This window comes from Dermochelys coriacea, chromosome 17 (genome assembly GCF_009764565.3).
Source record: "Dermochelys coriacea isolate rDerCor1 chromosome 17, rDerCor1.pri.v4, whole genome shotgun sequence".
Taxonomy (NCBI): Eukaryota; Metazoa; Chordata; order Testudines; family Dermochelyidae; genus Dermochelys; species Dermochelys coriacea.
The window spans coordinates 139,996-157,773 of NC_050084.1; the positions used below are offsets into that span (position 1 = coordinate 139,996).

Sequence of the window (17,778 nt, forward strand, 5' to 3'; positions counted from 1 at the left end):
CAGAAGTCACCTACTACAGGACAGGCCCAACAAAGAAAACAACAGAACGCCACTAGCCATCACCTTCAGCCCCCAACTAAAACCTCTCCAACGAATCATCAAGGATCTACAACCTATCCTGAAGGACGAGCCATCACTCTCTCAGATCTTGGGAGACAGACCAGTCCTTGCTTACAGACAGCCCCCCAATCTGAAGCAAATACTCACCAGCAACCACACACCACACAACAGAACCACTAACCCAGGAACCTATCCTTGCAACAAAGCCCGTTGCCAACTCTGTCCACATATCTATTCAGGGGATACCATCATAGGGCCTAATCACATCAGCCACACTATCAGAGGCTCGTTCACCTGCGCATCTACCAATGTGATATATGCCATCATGTGCCAGCAATGCCCCTCTGCCATGTACATTGGCCAAACTGGACAGTCTCTACGTAAAAGAATGAATGGACACAAATCAGACGTCAAGAATTATAACATTCAAAAACCAGTTGGAGAACACTTCAATCTCTCTGGTCACTCGATCACAGACCTAAGAGTGGCTATACTTCAACAAAAAAGCTTCAAAAACAGACTCCAACGAGAGACTGCTGAATTGGAATTAATTTGCAAACTGGATACAATTAACTTAGGCTTGAATAGAGACTGGGAATGGATGAGTCATTACACAAAGTAAAACTATTTCCCCATGGTATTTCTCCCTCCCACCCCACCCCCCACTGTTCCTGTGATATTCTTGTTAACTGCTGGAATTAGCCCACCTGCTTGTCACCATGAAAGGTTTTCCTCCCCCCCCCCCCCGCTGTTGGTGATGGCTTATCTTAAGTGATCACTCTCCTTACAGTGTGTATGATAAACCCATTGTTTCATGTTCTCTGTGTGTGTGTATATAAATCTCTCCTCTGTTTTTTCCACCAAATGCATCCGATGAAGTGAGCTGTAGCTCACGAAAGCTTATGCTCTAATAAATTTGTTAGTCTCTAAGGTGCCACAAGTACTCCTTTTCTTTTTGCGAATACAGACTAACACGGCTGCTACTCTGAAACATTTGTTTAGATTAACACTCTTTTCATTTCCCAACTAGACTTGAACAGAGTACCCTATTCAGAACAAAAAAGGAACTTCTTTCTTAACTCACCTGCCTTGACTGATATTGACATTATTGATTTTGTCAGCACTCATGGCAGTTTTGGTTAGTGTCTCAATGACATGATCACTTTGTAGTACAACATCTCCCTGAAAAAAGCCATAGAAGATCTTTGTAATCAGTAATTCTTAACAGATTTTATTTCAGTGTGTAAGAACCTAGAATTAGCCCCATGGACCTGCAGGATAATCCAGTATTTGTATGAGCTTGACTTGCTGGAAAAGTCCAGGACATATATATCATAATGTAAATCTCCCCCGATACAGACTATGGACTCAAACACTTCTGAGGCTGTCAGTAATAAGCCAAGATACAGAATCAATCCAAACTGCTGGAACATCCATCAGGAACCCATAGGCTCTGGGTGCTGCATTAGTGGGTGCTCTGCACTCACTCGCAGCCAAGTTCCTCCCCCCCCGAGTGTCCTGTGTCCCTGCTCCTCCCCCTTCCAGTGCTCTGCCCCCCATCTAACAGCTGTTTGGCAGCGCTTAGGACTTTCCAGAAGGGAGGGGGAGGAGTGAGGATGTGGTGTGCTCGGGGGAGGAGGTGGAATTGGGGTAGGGAGAGGGTGATGCAGTGGTGGGGCACCCACAGGGCAGAGGGGAAGTTGGCGCCTATGAGGGAACCCATCTCTGTAGTACAGGACAATGACAAAAAAAAACAAGAAAAAAAACCCCAACCCAATTAGAAAGAGGTGACAAATCAAGAGTAAGTTAGATCTAGGTACCATCCTGCATTCCATCTATTTATATCTTCTCTCTAGCTCTTCTGAATACTCCTTCTCCCTGAAACTCAGGACCTGCAGCTGTTTCATACAAGTTGGGACATTCAACACTTATGGATAGCGAGACAGTGAATGACACAGATGAGGTTCCCCTACCTTCTGTTTGTTATCCTCAAAGCGCACATGGAGCACAAACAAACTGTCACTCAAGCTGCTGACTGAGATTCCTGCAAAACAGAAACGCCGTTTGACTCCAATATATTGTGATGCCTAGACAGTCTGAATACTAGATCTTTGTGAAGCCTGAACTGAGTACAAAGAACTCCATCAATTTTCCAAGCATTTTAGAAATTTTCCATGAGTGTAACAAATAAGTTGTATGGTGCTCCAGTTGGAAGATAATGAAACAGCCCCTTATTGTTCTGTCCCTATCTCCTAATAAATCACTCAGAAACCAAAAGCTTGGCCCAAAATGTAAACTTACATTAAATATAAACATATATTAATGGCATTGCTAAGTTTGAGAATATAAAACGACAGTCAGGAAATGCCTAAATTATCCCTGAGAATGAGGACTTCACTGAGGACCATATGAGGACAAATACCAGAGTATGTTACAAGAGAGCAGACCTGCCATCTTCTTCTTAAAATGTAAATGGAGATTAAGGGGAGACTGAACCTACAGTCTTCCCTCAAACACACCCTAATGGGCCCACCCAGGTAATTTGAAGTATGCAGAAATTCTATTGTACGTAGGTTTTTATACTGCTTTCATCACCATAGTATCTGAGCACCTTCCAATTGTGTATTAACATCTGTCATGTATGGTTCATTCTCTTCCATATCCAGAACTGTGTGCGGTATATCATTTTGTTTTGAAAGGGTTGGTGTTTTGGTTTTTAATATATACTGGGGGTTAGAAATATTTCAGATTAAAATCTAAAATGCAAACGTTTTGCAGCCCGAGATTAGGACATTCAAATTAAAATAACCTAATTTTCACTGAAACAAACACATGGTCAGCCCTGCAATGATAGGGGCTTGTGGGACCCAAACCCCTGAATCAGTGTTGCCCTTGAAAACTTTTTTAAAATGTTGGCAACTATGCCTGCAATACAAGACTGTTAAGGTCAGGATTGGAGCAATGCAGTGGTGAATTACTCAACTGGATGAGAAAGAAGGAAAGGGGACTTGCAATAATGCTGCAGACTGCAGTGTCTGGGACTTTAGTAAGTTTTGGAACTAAGAGGGGATGGGGGTGGGAGTAAGTAGGTCTGAAGAGATTTCACAGGCAAGGTAAAGCCAAGTAGTGACCACAGTACATTAGCCAAGAGCTGAACTGGGTACAATTATTTCTGAATAGCATTTGGCTTTGTTAGCATTTTTCTAGCATATCTTTTGCAAACTTTTACACAAATGCCAACAATAATCTTTAAAAGCCTGAGGCCTGGAAAACTAAACCATGTCCCAAAAAGCTGATGGACTAACACTGTTCTGGCTGGTATTTGGAGACTGTGTAACTCCCTTGTAGCAAGTGTATGTAGTTGATGAACTATGGAATCATCCCAAAAAATCGCACTTATACAAAGAATATTTACAATGCACACTAGTAGGGGCTTAATTCTGGGAAATCCCAATTTCAGGATATTAAAGTGAAAAAGCTATTCTATATCTAACACTCCGCCTCCTTATGTACAGATCACTCAAACATCTGGAGTCTTCACGCCCACCTTTAATCATTAAGTGAGCAAAAATCATTTGTCCTGCAGTTGCCCTACCTGTCAGATTGGCATAGTCAATTCGTTGTTTGATTTTGGCTTCTTCAACTATGAAGATGGCATTCTGGGCGAGAAGTAGCTGCCGCACTCTTGCCTTGTATCCTTTTCGGTCATACTTGACCACGGGAACTGCATACTGAAACAAGTGTTATGATTTCCAAAACTAAAACCTGTTTAATTGGCAACTACTTGCCATCCAATGTAGAAAGCACTGACTAGTGGTCAGTTTATGGGAGTCAAAGAGACGGGGGTGGGATGGGGAGAGGTAATACCTTTTATTGGACCAACTTCAGTTAGTGAAAGACAGAAATGCTTTCGAGCTCATACAGAGGTCGTCGTCTTCAGGTCTGGGATCTGATATCTTCCATTGTTATATATAATCCCAGGCCTCCAGAAGAACTCTAAGCTCAAAAACTTGACTCTTACCAACAGAAGTTGGTCCAATAAAAGATATTACCTCACCCACCTTACCTTTCTAATATCATGGGACCATCATGGCTATAACAACACTACATACAGTTTATGGGCGTGGCAGACAAGCATTCTGCCTATATTTTTAGGGCTGCCTATATAATTTAAGATGGTCCTAAACCATACCTAAATTTCTCCTCCAACTAGAATACCACCCCGTTCACAGTGGTGTTGAAAGGCCAAATTTAACTCATGTCTATAATGCATTTTGGCCTACTCTAGCCCCTTTCACCTAAAGATCTCAGTGTATCATCCCCTCCAAGGGGAAAACACCCTTTTCAATTCCAAATTCTACGCCATAATCCAAATTTACACACACCTCAAAACTACAATTTTTGCAGTTGGAACATTAACACCTCAGCACAGAGTTATCACAGATACCACCTAACCTAATGTAGAATTCTTCATACATCATATCAGGAAATCCAGGGTAAAGGGTTCACTTCTACTGAATCACTGTGGAAGCTTCACAGTAACCACAGGACACAGTCTCACCTTGATCGTTTCATTTCCTAAAACCTGAAGGACTTTAGGATTTATCTCTTCGGTGCCTAGAAGAGAAACCAAAGAGAAGGTCAGGAGTAACACTATGGCAGGAAGAGAAATGACTAGAAAAGAATGAGAAAAAAAGTACAAGTATTCCCTGTTCAGGTTTCTGAGTGCTACTCACCAAGTCGAGTGTTAATGAAGAGTCTGGGAACACTCTGAGGATAATTGTCTTTTTTACCCTTAAACATCTCACTTGCAACCACTTTCTGATCTAACTGCAAGGAGAAAAAAAACAAAACCCAGAAGTTTTCTGGATCTGTATAACAGAGTAAAATTATCTTTAAATATAGCTATCTCCAGAAGCACCGTAAACGAGAGAGTCTTCGATTTTAATGCCAAAAGGAGTCGTTATGATCATGTAGTCTGACCTCCTGCATAATACAGGCCATACAATTGCAACAAGTACTGCTTGTAGTAAACCCATAACTTCTGGTGGTGATGCAGCGTATCTTTTAGAAAGACATCCACTCTTGATAAAAAGCCTTCAAGAGAAGGCGAATACCATATCCCTAAGTATTTTGTTCCAATGGTTAATTCATCTCAATGTTAAAAATATGTGCCTTATATCTAGTCAGAAATTATCTGGCTTCAGTTTACAACCATTGGATCTTTTATGCTTTTGTCTGTTAGATTAAAAAATCCTTTGGTATTGGCAATTTTTCCCCATGCAGGTACAGTACTTACAGATGCTGATCAGGCCACCTTTTAACCTGCTCTTTGTTAAGCTAAACAGTTTGAGCTTCATTATCTCGTTGTAAGGCACATTTTCCAGACGAAGTAATTTGTGCTCTTTTTATGAAAGCCTTTGTCCTCATCCTTTTTGAAGCATGGACACCAGAACTGAGCAGAGTATTCCAGTAATGATCTTGTTAATGCTGTATACAGTGATAACAAGAACTCCTTACTTCTGCTCAATATTCCCCTGCTTATATCTCTAAGGATAGCATTTCTTCTCTTACCCACCACACCACATGTGAGCTCATGTTCAGGTGGTTATGCACCATGACACCTGAGTCTCTTTCAGAGGCACAGTCCCCACTCATATAAACATGACCCACATTTTTAGTTCTTAGATGTATGACCTTGCAAATGAACAGCTTTTGTCACGTAAGGACAAATAGAACATTACAAACTGTATTATTTGTATATCACCCAACAGGTATGTGTATACTGCAATAAAAATCTGCAGCACAGCTGTGGCTGGCCCGGATTAGCTGACTCGAGCAAGTCGCGCTCAGACTGCAGAGCTAAAAGTTGCACCATATCGGGCTGGGGTTGGAGCCTGGGATCTGAAAACCTGTGAGGGGGAAGGGTCTCTGAGCTCAGGCTCAGGCCCAAGCCTGAACGTCGACACTGCAATTTTTAGCCTTGCAGCCCAAACCTTGCAAGCCCAAATCAACTGGCCCAGGTTCTGAGACTCAGTAGCACGTTTTTTATTGCAGTGTGTGTATACCTAAAGTATGCTAAATACTTTATAGATGAAAAAGATGAAAGTGTCAGTCCTGAGGGATAGCCATTGCTAACTAGTTGGCAAAAAAACAGCATTCAGTTCAGCTTGCCAAGGCCCAAGTGGGAGGTCTAGCACAGAACAAGGAACCAAACAAACAGCCATGCAGAGACTTTTAAATGATGTGGCAATAATTTAATGCAGGCAACAGCATTGTCAATAACCTAATTTTCCTGATGCAGCATTTTTGCTGCAAATTATTTAAAGAACTAACTATAAAAAACATTGTAAATAAGCCATGTTGCCCAACTCTCATAGTTCAAAAGCACATCTATAAGTAGAGCCCTACCACATTCACTGTCTATTTTGGTCAATTTCACGTTTATAAATTTAATGATTTCAGCTATTTAAATATGAAATTTCACAGTGTTGTAATTGTAGGGGTCCTGACCCAAAAAGGAACTGAGAGGGGTCACAAGGTTATTGGTGGTGGGGGGTGTTGTGGTACTACTACCCTTACTTCTACACTGCTGTTGGTGGGGACGCTGCCTTCAGAGCTGGACAGCTGGAGAGTGGCAGCTGCTGGCCTGGAGCCCAGCTCTGAAGGCAGCGCCGCCGCCAGCAGCAGTGCAGAAGTAAGGGTGGCACGGTATGGTAGGATATTGCCACCCTTACTTCTGCACTGCTGCTGGCAGAGGCACTGATTTCAGAGCTGGCACCTGGCCAACAGCCACCACTCTCTGGCCACCCAACTCTGAAGGCAGTGCAAAAGTAAGGGTGGCAATACCACAACACCCCCCCCCCGCCAAAAAAACAACCTTGTGACACGTCCCCCGCCCCGCAACTCCCTTTTGGGTCAGGACCCCCAATTTGAGAAACACTGGTTTCCCCCAGGAAATCTGTAATATAGGGTAAAGGCCCACAAAAGACCAGATTTCATGGTCTATGACACGTTTTTCATGGCCATGAATTTGGCAGGGCCCTATCTGTAAGTCTCCAAGACAAAGGTGCCTTCTTTTTTATTTTTTTAAGCAAGCTACTGAAAACAGTATTTTGAAGATCTGGGTAACTGCCTGTGCAAACTGGCACAGCCCATCTACAATAATCAGTCATTCCCTGCACAATTCGTTATTCAGACGTTTTCAGAGATTTGTAGCAGGCAATTTTAGTCCCAGTCTCCTCCTCTAGGAAAGTCATTTGCCTACCTGTAGCGTTTTACTATGTGTGGTTAGTGTTTTAAGGGCTTTTGTAAGGTACGTAACTATAGTTATATAAATATAAAACAACTATATTTAAATTAAAATAGAACAGATATTTAGGAGATATTCTAGCAATGTCTTGCATGTTTAATATATTTCTCATTGTCTGCTTTCGCAGCGCTATTGCATGTAGCAAATGGAATCTCATTCGTGTTTTATTCTTCTCAATGACTCAAATATATCAATATGAATTTACATAGATCTTTTCATGTAATCTGAAGTGCTGCTGGACTGGAATATTACTCACTCACACAGCTCATCTACGTAGCTTTAGGAGTATTGTGGAAAGGGAAAATGACTAGCCTTGCTATTCTGTGTCTCTTGTAGGATTATCACTCCTAACTCACTCTGTGTGTGTGTGTGTGTGTGTGTGTGTGTGTGTGTGTGTGAGAGTGAGTGAGTGAGTGAGTGAGAGAGAGAGAAAAAAAGATACAATGCTACCTATATTACACACAGACAAACACTTAGAAGAGCCATTCCTCTTCTTCTATCCCTTCAGCTTCATCCATTTTCTCAAATCCATTCAAAATGCTTCTATCATCTTCCTAGCTAACTGTTTTGACTATATTACACCCACCTCATCCTCTGGTCCCTTGTGCTTCCCTCCCCATGATGCTGGGGGACATTTGAGGATATTATGAATATTAATATTGTAAAACCGCAATTAGTTGTTCCAGATATGCCATGTAAGATATCTGCAAAAATGTTATATTTTGTCAGATATGATAATCTCATTTGTGTGTTTATATCACCTTTGTATTATGAGTTATAGATATGTACGTCAGGTTTCAGAGTAGCAACCGTGTTAGTCTGTATTCACAAAAAGAAAAGGACTTGTGGCACCTTAGAGACTAACAAATTTATTCTAGCATAAGCTTTCGTGAGCTACAGCTCACTTCATCGGATGCAGTCCACTGAATGCATCCGATGAAGTGAGCTGTAGCTCACAAAAGCTTATGCTCAAATAAATTTGTTAGTCTCTAAGGTGCCACAAGTCCTCCTTTTCTTTTTGCAGATATGTATACATGTCTGTATTCCAAACCTGTGCTATGCTTCTAGGTGATATCCTCCCAGACAGTTTGGCATCAGCACTGCCTAGCCTGCTTGATGGCCCATTAAGGACCATTAGCTATACAATTGACCCATTGAGAGAAGGCAGTTACATGTTATAACTCAGCAAGGCATGCAGGGGCATGCCTATGGACAGAACTCTAAGGCTTTGAAGCCACGTGCTAGGCAGCTTGTGTTTGAAACAAAGGAAGCACAGACCACATGGCAAAAGACTATAAAAGGCAGCTGAATCTTCTCCATTTTGTCTTCAATCCTGCTTCTTACATCTGGAGGAACTTTGCTACAAACTGAAGCTCTGAACAAAGGACTGAATGACCCATCTAAGCTGTAGATGTGATCCAGGGGGACTTTCAAGCTGGCAAACTCACCAATACTGCTAGGAACTTGATATATGGACTTTAAAGTCTTTGTACGTATGTAACTGCTTTACCATTTAACATCTTTCTTGTTCTTTCCTTTTTCTTTATAATAAACCTTTAGTTTTGGACACTAAAAGATTGGCTGGAAGTGTGGCGTTTTGGGTAAGATCCAAACCTATACTGACCTGGTAATGTGGCTGACCCTTTGGGGTCAGAAGAACATTTTTGTATATGTGAGCAGATTTTAAAATAACTTCTCACTGTACTGGACCTAGGTGCTGATTGGGAGCCAGAGAACTGGAACGCAACCAAGGGGGCTGTATGATTTTTTTTTGGCTTCTTGATAACCAGTTTTGGGGATCAGAAGCACAGTTTGTGACTGGTTGGGGAGTTTAACTTCAGTGTTATCCACCAGTCTTGGGAGTATCTGCTCTCTGTTTTGCAACCTCCCCTGGCATCCTAGGTCACAGTTGGTTTATCACTGGTCTTTAGCTTTAAGGTCCTCGACAGCCTAGCTCACCTCAATTATCAATCCTTACGCATTATTGAGCCATTGACTCCCACCTCTCGTCTGCTGGTGATGCCAGCTTTTATCATCCTTTACCCCAATTTTCGTTTTCCAGTTTTTGAGATCTGCTCTTGAAGGCCCATATGGTTCCCTGAATGAGGAAAAAATTGAGTCAATTTTTACTGACAGTGCCCTCAGTGCAGACGAAACCAGGATGCCACGGCTGGCAGATGGGATAGGGGATGAACTTCTCTTCCCATAGTCTGCTTTGTCTGTTAAGTCAGAATCTTCCTGGTAAGGGTTGGTTCCATCAGTAAGGGAAACTGCAGGTCTGGGAGGACCAAAATATCCTCTGGTGAGATACATGTCTCCCCCCTTCTTGAAGGGCATGGAGTCTTGTCTCCCCATATTTCTGGAACTGGTGTGGGAAGGGTTTTAGTGATCAGTGGTTCCTTGTGGGACTGAGGTGGTACTGATGATGCACTGGACTTCCACCAAATAGTCGTTAACCAATACCAACAGTTCCAGTGCTTCGGGTCCCCGTGTTAACTTGTGGTTGGTACCAGAGCTGGTGCCATTGTTAATGCCAAGGCTGGTATCTAGGCAATCTTGGTTTTATGAGCCTTCTGGCCATGAGGCTCAGAGACTAAGTCTTTTAAGACCTGGTCAGACAACATGGTGCTAGGATGCATGCTCCTGGATGTCTGGCAGGGTGTCTCATTGCACACTCCATAATATGTTTCTTAAACCAATGAAGTGAGCTGTAGCTCACAAAAGCTTATGCTCAAATAAATTTGTTAATCTCTAAGGTGCCACAAGTCCTCCTTTTCTTTTTGTGAATACAGACTAACACGGCTGCTACTCTGAAACCTTTCTTAAACCAGAGTTCCCACACTTGCTGAGTTTGGTTGGATAAGGAGCAGCAAATACTACACTTTGTAGAGATGTGGCATTCTCCTATGCAGTAAAGACACTGTTGGTACTTGTCATATGATGAGATAACTGGCTCTGTGGATGAGGGGAAAACAGTGGACATGTTACTCCTTGACGTTAGCAAAGCTTTTGATATGGTCTCCCTCAGTATTCTTGCCAGCAAGTTAAAGAAGTATGGACTGGATGAATGGACTGTAATGTGGATAGAAAGTTGGCTAGATCATCGGGTTCAACGGATAGTGATCGATGGCTCCATGTCTAGTTGGCAGCTGGTATCAAGCGGAGTGCCCCAAGGGTTGGTCCTGGGGCCAGTTTTGTTCAGTATCTTCACTAACGATCTGGAGGATGGCATGGATTGCACCCTCAGCAAGTTTGCAGATGACACTAAACTGGGAGGAGTGGTAGATACGCTGGAGGGTAGGGATAGGATACAGAGGGACCTAGACAAATTAGAGGATTGGGCCAAAAGGAATCTGATAAGGTTCAACGAGGACAAGTGCAGAGTCGTGCACTTAGGATGGAAGAATCACATGCACTGCTACAGACTAGGGACCAAGCGGCTAGGTAGCAGTTCTGCAGAAAAGGACCTAGGGGTTACAATAGATGAGAAGCTGGATATGAGTCAACAGTGTGCCCTTGTTGCCAGGGCTTTGGAGCGGAGCCCGGAGCTAGAGCGCGGAGCAGCTCTGGGCCAGTGGAGCTGGAGCAGATCCGGAGCACAGCTCCAAAACCATGCTTGTTGCCAAGAAGGCTAATGGCATTTTTGGCTGTATAAATAGGAGCACTGCCAGCAGATCGAGGGACATGATCATCCCCCTCTATTTGGCATTGGTGAGGCCTCATCTGGAGTACTGTGTCCAGTTTTGGGCCCCACACTACAAGAAGGATGTGGAAAAATTGGAAAGAGTCCAGCGAAGGGCAACAAAAAATTATTAGGGGGCTGGAGCACATAGAATCATAGAATATCAGGGTTGGAAGGGACCCCAGAAGGTCATCTAGTCCAACCCCCTGCTCAAAGCAGGACCAAGTCCCAGTTAAATCATCCCAGCCAGGGCTTTGTCAAGCCTGACCTTAAAAACCTCTAAGGAAGGAGATTCTACCACCTCCCTAGGTAACGCATTCCAGTGTTTCACCACCCTCTTAGTGAAAAAGTTTTTCCTAATATCCAATCTAAACCTCCCCCATTGCAACTTGAGACCATTACTCCTCGTTCTGTCATCTGCTACCATTGAGAACAGTCTAGAGCCATCCTCTTTGAAACCCCCTTTCAGGTAGTTGAAAGCAGCTATCAAATCCCCCCTCATTCTTCTCTTCTGCAGACTAAACAATCCCAGCTCCCTCAGCCTCTCCTCATAAGTCATGTGCTCTAGACCCCTAATCATTTTTGTTGCCCTTCGCTGTACTCTTTCCAATTTATCCACATCCTTCCTGTAGTGTGGGGCCCAAAACTGGACACAGTACTCCAGATGAGGCCTCACCAGTGTCGAATAGAGGGGAACGATCACGTCCCTCGATCTGCTCGCTATGCCCCTACTTATACATCCCAAAATGCCATTGGCCTTCTTGGCAACAAGGGCACACTGCTGACTCATATCCAGCTTCTCGTCCACTGTCACCCCTAGGTCCTTTTCCGCAGAACTGCTGCCGAGCCATTCGGTCCCTAGTCTGTAGCGGTGCATTGGATTCTTCCATCCTAAGTGCAGGACCCTGCATTTATCCTTATTGAACCTCATTAGATTTCTTTTGGCCCAATCCTCCATGATTTATGAGGAGAGGCTGAGGGAACTGGGATTCTTTATTTGCAGAAGAGAAGAATATGGGGGGATTTGATAGCTGCTTTCAACTACCTGAAAGGGGGTTCCAAAGAGGATGGATCTAGACTGTTCTCAGTGGTACCAGACGACAGAACGAGGAGTTGGACTAGATGACCTCCTGAGGTCCCTTCCAACTCTGATATTCTATGAGTAGTGGTCTCAAGTTACAGTGGGGGAGGTTGAGGTTGGATATTAGGAAAAACTTTTTCACTAGGAGGGTGGTGAAGCACTGGAATGGGTTACCTAGGGTGGTGGTGGAATCTCTTTCCTTAGAGGTTTTTAAGGCCAGACTTGATGAAGCCCTGGCTGGGATGATTTAGTTGGGGATTGGTCCTGCTTTGAGCAGGGGTTGGACTAGATACCTCCTGAGGTCCCTTCAAACCCTGATATTCTATGATTCTATGATTGACTGAAGAGGAGTGAGGGCAGAAGAGACAGATTTTAAAGCCTTGTAACCTGGGCATAATCCAAATCCCATACTGAGGAGGCAGGGGCGGCTCCCTGGGATGGGGAAGGTATTAACTATGTACATTAAGAAAACTAACACTAAAATACATTTTTAACACTGTATTTACAGATTGAAAACCAAGGATCAGCTCTGGACACAATGGTTCTAACTCAAATCATGTGGTGGTAAGAAGGAACTGGAGAGGTAGCTGGGTGGCATCACCCCTTATTCCCTTGATGCAGAACATGAAGAAAGCAATCGTGAAGGTGTGGAGCAATGGATATTGCTGGCAAGAATCCTCTCTCAGATTTGTAGAGCACATGCATATCCCACAGTGGAATACACACAGGGACCAGCACTTGAAATGAAACTAAATGTTTGTGTAGACAAATCCAAAGTCAAGAAATGCAAATGCTAAGGTACTAACAGCAGTGGTAATTCAGTTGTATTGCACACATTTAATATTTCCTGTGCTTTCTTTGGTTTATATATGGCTGTTCCTAATTGACCTGATTTACCTTACCTCAAATTGCTCCTCAAAACAAACTTCTTCCATGAAAGCCTATACTTCCTAATGAAAGACTATATCAAAATTCACAAGGGCAACCTTAATTCTGACATTTCCTAAATTTTGCATGCTTCACTTTGCAACCTTAATGTTCTTTTAATGTAGGTTTTTGAGAATTGATTTCCTAATTGTTTTTAAAAGCAAACTGAAAACCTCACCAGAAATTACAGCACATGGAACCGTACTAACCTCCAGCTTGATCAGCAGCAGGGTTTGGGACCTTTAGATCCATAGCACAAAACTCTACCACTTGAGCTGATGGACTAACTAGTAGCAGTAGTAGGCTGTTATCCTCTAGGTGGACTAGCCACTAAAAGATGATGAGACAGTTGTGAAACTGACTGTCATTTGGGCATTTGATGACAGCTGAGGAATGTAGAGAGACTCAAGACTATTAGGCTCAAATGCAGGTTTTGAAAGGGAGTGTTCTCCAGTAGTTAATAGACCCTTCTTCCTCCCGAGATACCCTCTTTCCCTGTGCATCTAGCTACCCGCTTCGGACTCCTGCCCTCTTCTCCATCTGGTCTTATCTGCCTCCCCCATCCAACCACTCTCCAATGCCTCATCTCCTTTCCCCTCTATCAATCCCCCACCCCCTGCTTCACCTATAATTAAATGTTAATTGAGGAAAAACTCCTAGGCCCAGATCTGCAAACGTACTTAGGCACCTAAAACCCAGATTGGGCTCCAAAATACAAGGTTTAGGCACCTATGTCCCAGTTTTAGCTCCAATACAATCCACAAAACTACCACCAAACTGTGTCAGTGCCTAAACTCACTCAGCACCTAATTTTTCAGAGTAAATGTTCCCTAGGTACCTATGTTTGTGCCTCTGGGATGCTCACTGCTGCCTCCCTCTAAGTACCCAGACACCTAAGCCCCAGAGTGATTCATAAACTGGGAAAAGATAAGCGTTTGGTTGCATAAGTCACTTGTGAGGCCCAATCTGGTAGGTGTGCTCACAGGCTGCTTACCAGATTGGGTCCCATTCAAAATCTGGCTGCTGGGGAAGGAGGTGGTGGCGGAGGAGGCTGCAGGAGCACCCACCTTCTAACATCTTGCCCAGTGGTTAGTAAATAGAGCTATTCTCTCTTTCTTTGTCCCAATGACTGTAGTCCAGTGGCTAGGGCACACACCGACGGGTGGGGGGGAACGACCCAGGATGTAGTTCTGCTGCTTCAATCACTTGTTCATCACTTAACAACAGTGAAACAGCTTCAACAGAAGAGGTTGAAGACGACTCACCTCAGAATATCCCATAATTCAGTGGTTAGAGCACCCTCCTGAGAGCCTGGAGACCCTTGTCCAAATCCCTTCTTTCCCTCCGGCAGGAAGGAGGGACTTGAGCCTGGGTCTCCCATATCTCAAGCAAATCCGCTAGCCACTGGGCTAAAAGTTATACGGTGGGCACCACCACTCCTCCCCAATTCCCCCTTTTGTGTGGAGCACAGCAGGTGCCTAACTCATTCCCAAAAGACACTTTAGGCCACCTGACTCCAGGCAGTTCATGGATCACTGATCACTAAGCAGAAATAGGTACCTAACTCTGTGAGTGAGGTGGGGCTTAGGACTCCTCGTCCCCCCCAGTTTGTATTGCCCATTGGCTAGTTTACGTGGCTCCCCACTTAGTGTGGTAGATCACATTCTAAGGCAGCCATCTCTCCCCATTCGTTATATAGGGAGCCTTGGTTTCTAACTTGGCTTTGTGGATCGCAGTGCTGTTCCTGTGATTTTCTGGGCATCTAAGTGCCTGTGTGGATCCCACCTCTTGTTCTTAGCAATAGTTAAGAGATCTGGTAAGTAACGTAAATGTCCTGCACCTGCTGTTTCCATTCTGGGCTGATTCTCTTGCAGTAACTCCACACCATGTTTTGCATACACAGCTGTCTCAAGAGCTGAGATACCTGAAGAAATAAGATGGTATGTGAAGATGGCTTTAAGTTGAACAAAGGCAAAACAATTCAAACAGAATATAAGGAGAGAACAGAGAAGAGATATGAATGCAGAAAATGCAAGCCTGAATCTGAACAACTCATCTTCAACACTATGTTATTGCAGGAATATTTTTAAAATTAAATAGCAACAAGTAATCTATTGTCCTGCATTGTTCTCCAACCAGACTGTTTGGGCTTGGGGTTGGGAATTTTTCTCTTCACATCCTCCAGCCTATTTTGGAGGTACCTATGAGCCAAACAAGGCAAACATAAGCCAAACAAGGCACACATAAGAATCTTAAGGGCACAAGAATCTTAAGGGCCCACTCCCAGGAACAAATTTTTTGGAAAATGTCATAAAAATGGGGCCTTTAGATAAGCTTTTATGGGATTATTTTGCAGATCAGTGATCTTTCAGGTGGAGAAAGCATGTATCCAGGGCACTGTCACCTTTCTGGGTTAGAGGCCACTCTTCAAAGCATAAAATAATGTACTGGACAGGAAAACAAAGTTTAATTATTTTCTTTATGGGTAATCAAATACCATTCCATTGCTTTTCACCCCAGTTTAACCATTCAGGCAGAAGCCATTTAACTCAGAACAAAATGGGTTCAATTTTTAAAAGTGCCTACAGAAGTCCCTGAAGTTTGAAAATTTTATTCTGAGCTAAATGATATCTTTCCAACACTTAAAATACTAAGTCACTTAGGCATTTCTGAAAATCTTACCCAATGTGCTAAAGTGCAGTTCTACTTTGAAAAGTTGCTTTTTAACAATGTCAGAATTGGATTCCATTTTTACTGATTACTGATCTCAGTAATAATTATATATAAAATAAATTAAATAATCAACAGTCATTTTTGTAATTTCACAAAGATGCTCAGCACACGTTAACTTATATTTTGGTTATTTTTGCTGCCAGTTCTGCTAATTCAGTGTAGAGAGAGGCAAACAGTTCTTTCTTTCTCACACATCACCGCTACTAATGAAGGTTCTACAGGTCTCACCGCTCTCTCAGTGACATCTGTGTGACCCAGGGCCTTCAATAACTGAAACTACAGTGCAGGACTCTGTCTACGCAGAGCAGTCAACTCCTTCTCTTTTTCTTCTGCCTACCTCGTAGAGTGATGGAGGGGGAGTTGGCCACGATTTGTCCAAAACATTCTTTGGTAAATTGCGTTTGAGGTTCATCAAGAAGGAGTAGCGAATGTAATCTAGGAAGTATTCATTCTCTGAGCAGCGAGGGTAGTTCCGGTAAATAAAACCTTTAATAAACCTGAATGGGCAGAAGAAGGGAGATCAGTAACCATCATGGATGGGTTTGATACAGATGATTAGACTAAAGAATCTAAGTGTCTTCCACTCTAATAATCTATGGTTCTACAATGAACCTGTTTAACACCAAGACTTCCTATGCCCCCGTTACTGAAGGCAACTGACTATAAACAAGAAACTTAGCATCTGTGGGGAAAACAACAAATTAATTGAAAACTGTCACACAAACAGAAGAGACACTTTGCAAAGCAAGGGGAACTGAGCAGGGATCTGCAAAGAACTGAGAACATGTGCTTTATCAGCGACTCCCAGGGCAGATATGGTTAAGAGCGGATAGTACAGGAAAACTATCCATAGGGATAGAGGATTCAACACATATATAAAAAGTGCAGGGGTAATGTTTCAGTCCCCCTGTTGCACTGGAGCCCAGTTTTAGAAGTTGGTATCCGAGATCTGTAATCAGTGCCATCCTATAGGAAAAACTGCTTGTTTTCAGCCACCAGACTCACATTTCATATCATAGTTTCAAGGGTATGAAAATAACTACAGATTCACCAACTTCTCTATTCCATACATCCTTGTGTTATTGAAAACAGGCAAATTCCCACATTTCTTGGGCTTTGTTCAACAGATGTATTTTTAAAAAAAAAAAAAAAAAAAGTCACAGAAACTACACTGAAAAGACAGTTTATCCCATCTGTTCATTGTTAGAAACTAGGTTTTGAGAATCTCCCTCTACATTAAAAAAAAAAATTGTTGCAGATTGTAAACACACCGTCTAATTGTCTCCACTGCCCACTTTTTCTTGGAGGCTTTTCGGCGCCCCTGGGTTCCACGCCACCATGACTGGATAGTTATTGCTGAAGACGATAAAAACAAAAGGTATTACACGTTGGACAGAACTCCTTATTCCATATAATCCACAACATTCCCCTCTACTCTATGCTTTCTGGCTTTTTATTCTTGCATCTCAAACTGAGATCAACTTCTATTACCCTTTCCACTCACCCCCTTGCTAGGAAGCTCCTATTCTGTTCCAACTATACAGGTAATTAGCCATAACCTTATTCACCTTTGCATGCCCTCACGTACCTGAATGTTTCATGTGCAGAAATTTCTGTCGCCAATAGAAGCCTCTCCATGTGGCCTGGATTTTTGTGGCTGAAATTGGAAAAGGAAAAAGAGCCATCAATTAGAAATAGTGGCCAAGGTTGGGATTCTGATAGAGAATAGGTCAATTCAAAAAACAAGGCACACTGATGGTTGTCTGCTAAACCAGCTGATTAAATGTGTCTGACTTACCCAGACTCTGCTTCCGTATCTCCAAAGCATCTTCTGTTGCAAACAAAGTCTTGGGAAAACGAATAAAAATCTTTGTTCTGGAAATGGAAATGTATGATTATGTATAAGAGGCCAGAGGGACCTAGTTCCTGTCCTCACCATCCCCTTGCGGCTTCTGCTCTCCCCCTCACCCTCTAGACACCGAG

The 17,778-nt window shown here is 43.0% G+C and overlaps 1 protein-coding gene and 1 long non-coding RNA gene across 11 annotated transcripts in view; one reads left to right on the plus strand and one right to left on the minus strand.

Moving 5' to 3' along the window:
• MYO1C (myosin IC) overlaps positions 1-17,778 on the minus strand; it is a 164,092-nt gene that overhangs the window by 9,295 nt on the left and 137,019 nt on the right. For all 9 annotated transcript variants that reach the window (XM_043499331.1, XM_043499332.1, XM_043499333.1 and 6 more), the window contains 10 exons: positions 17,594-17,670; positions 17,384-17,452; positions 17,067-17,151; positions 16,133-16,292; positions 14,903-14,986; positions 4,797-4,890; positions 4,622-4,677; positions 3,656-3,791; positions 2,034-2,104; positions 1,145-1,242 (listed from right to left, as the gene is read on the minus strand). In XM_043499331.1, coding sequence (XP_043355266.1) covers positions 1,145-1,242; positions 2,034-2,104; positions 3,656-3,791; positions 4,622-4,677; positions 4,797-4,890; positions 14,903-14,986; positions 16,133-16,292; positions 17,067-17,151; positions 17,384-17,452; positions 17,594-17,670 — 930 coding nt within the window. The remainder of the gene's footprint in view (positions 1-1,144; positions 1,243-2,033; positions 2,105-3,655; positions 3,792-4,621; positions 4,678-4,796; positions 4,891-14,902; positions 14,987-16,132; positions 16,293-17,066; positions 17,152-17,383; positions 17,453-17,593; positions 17,671-17,778) is intronic.
• On the plus strand, positions 8,649-15,172 carry LOC122456971. Of its 2 annotated transcripts, none has more exons than XR_006276191.1 (2): positions 8,649-8,861; positions 12,644-15,172. It is a non-coding gene; the product is annotated as an uncharacterized LOC122456971 (long non-coding RNA). The 2 variants fall into 2 exon arrangements; XR_006276190.1 differs by having other exon boundaries at positions 8,649-8,855.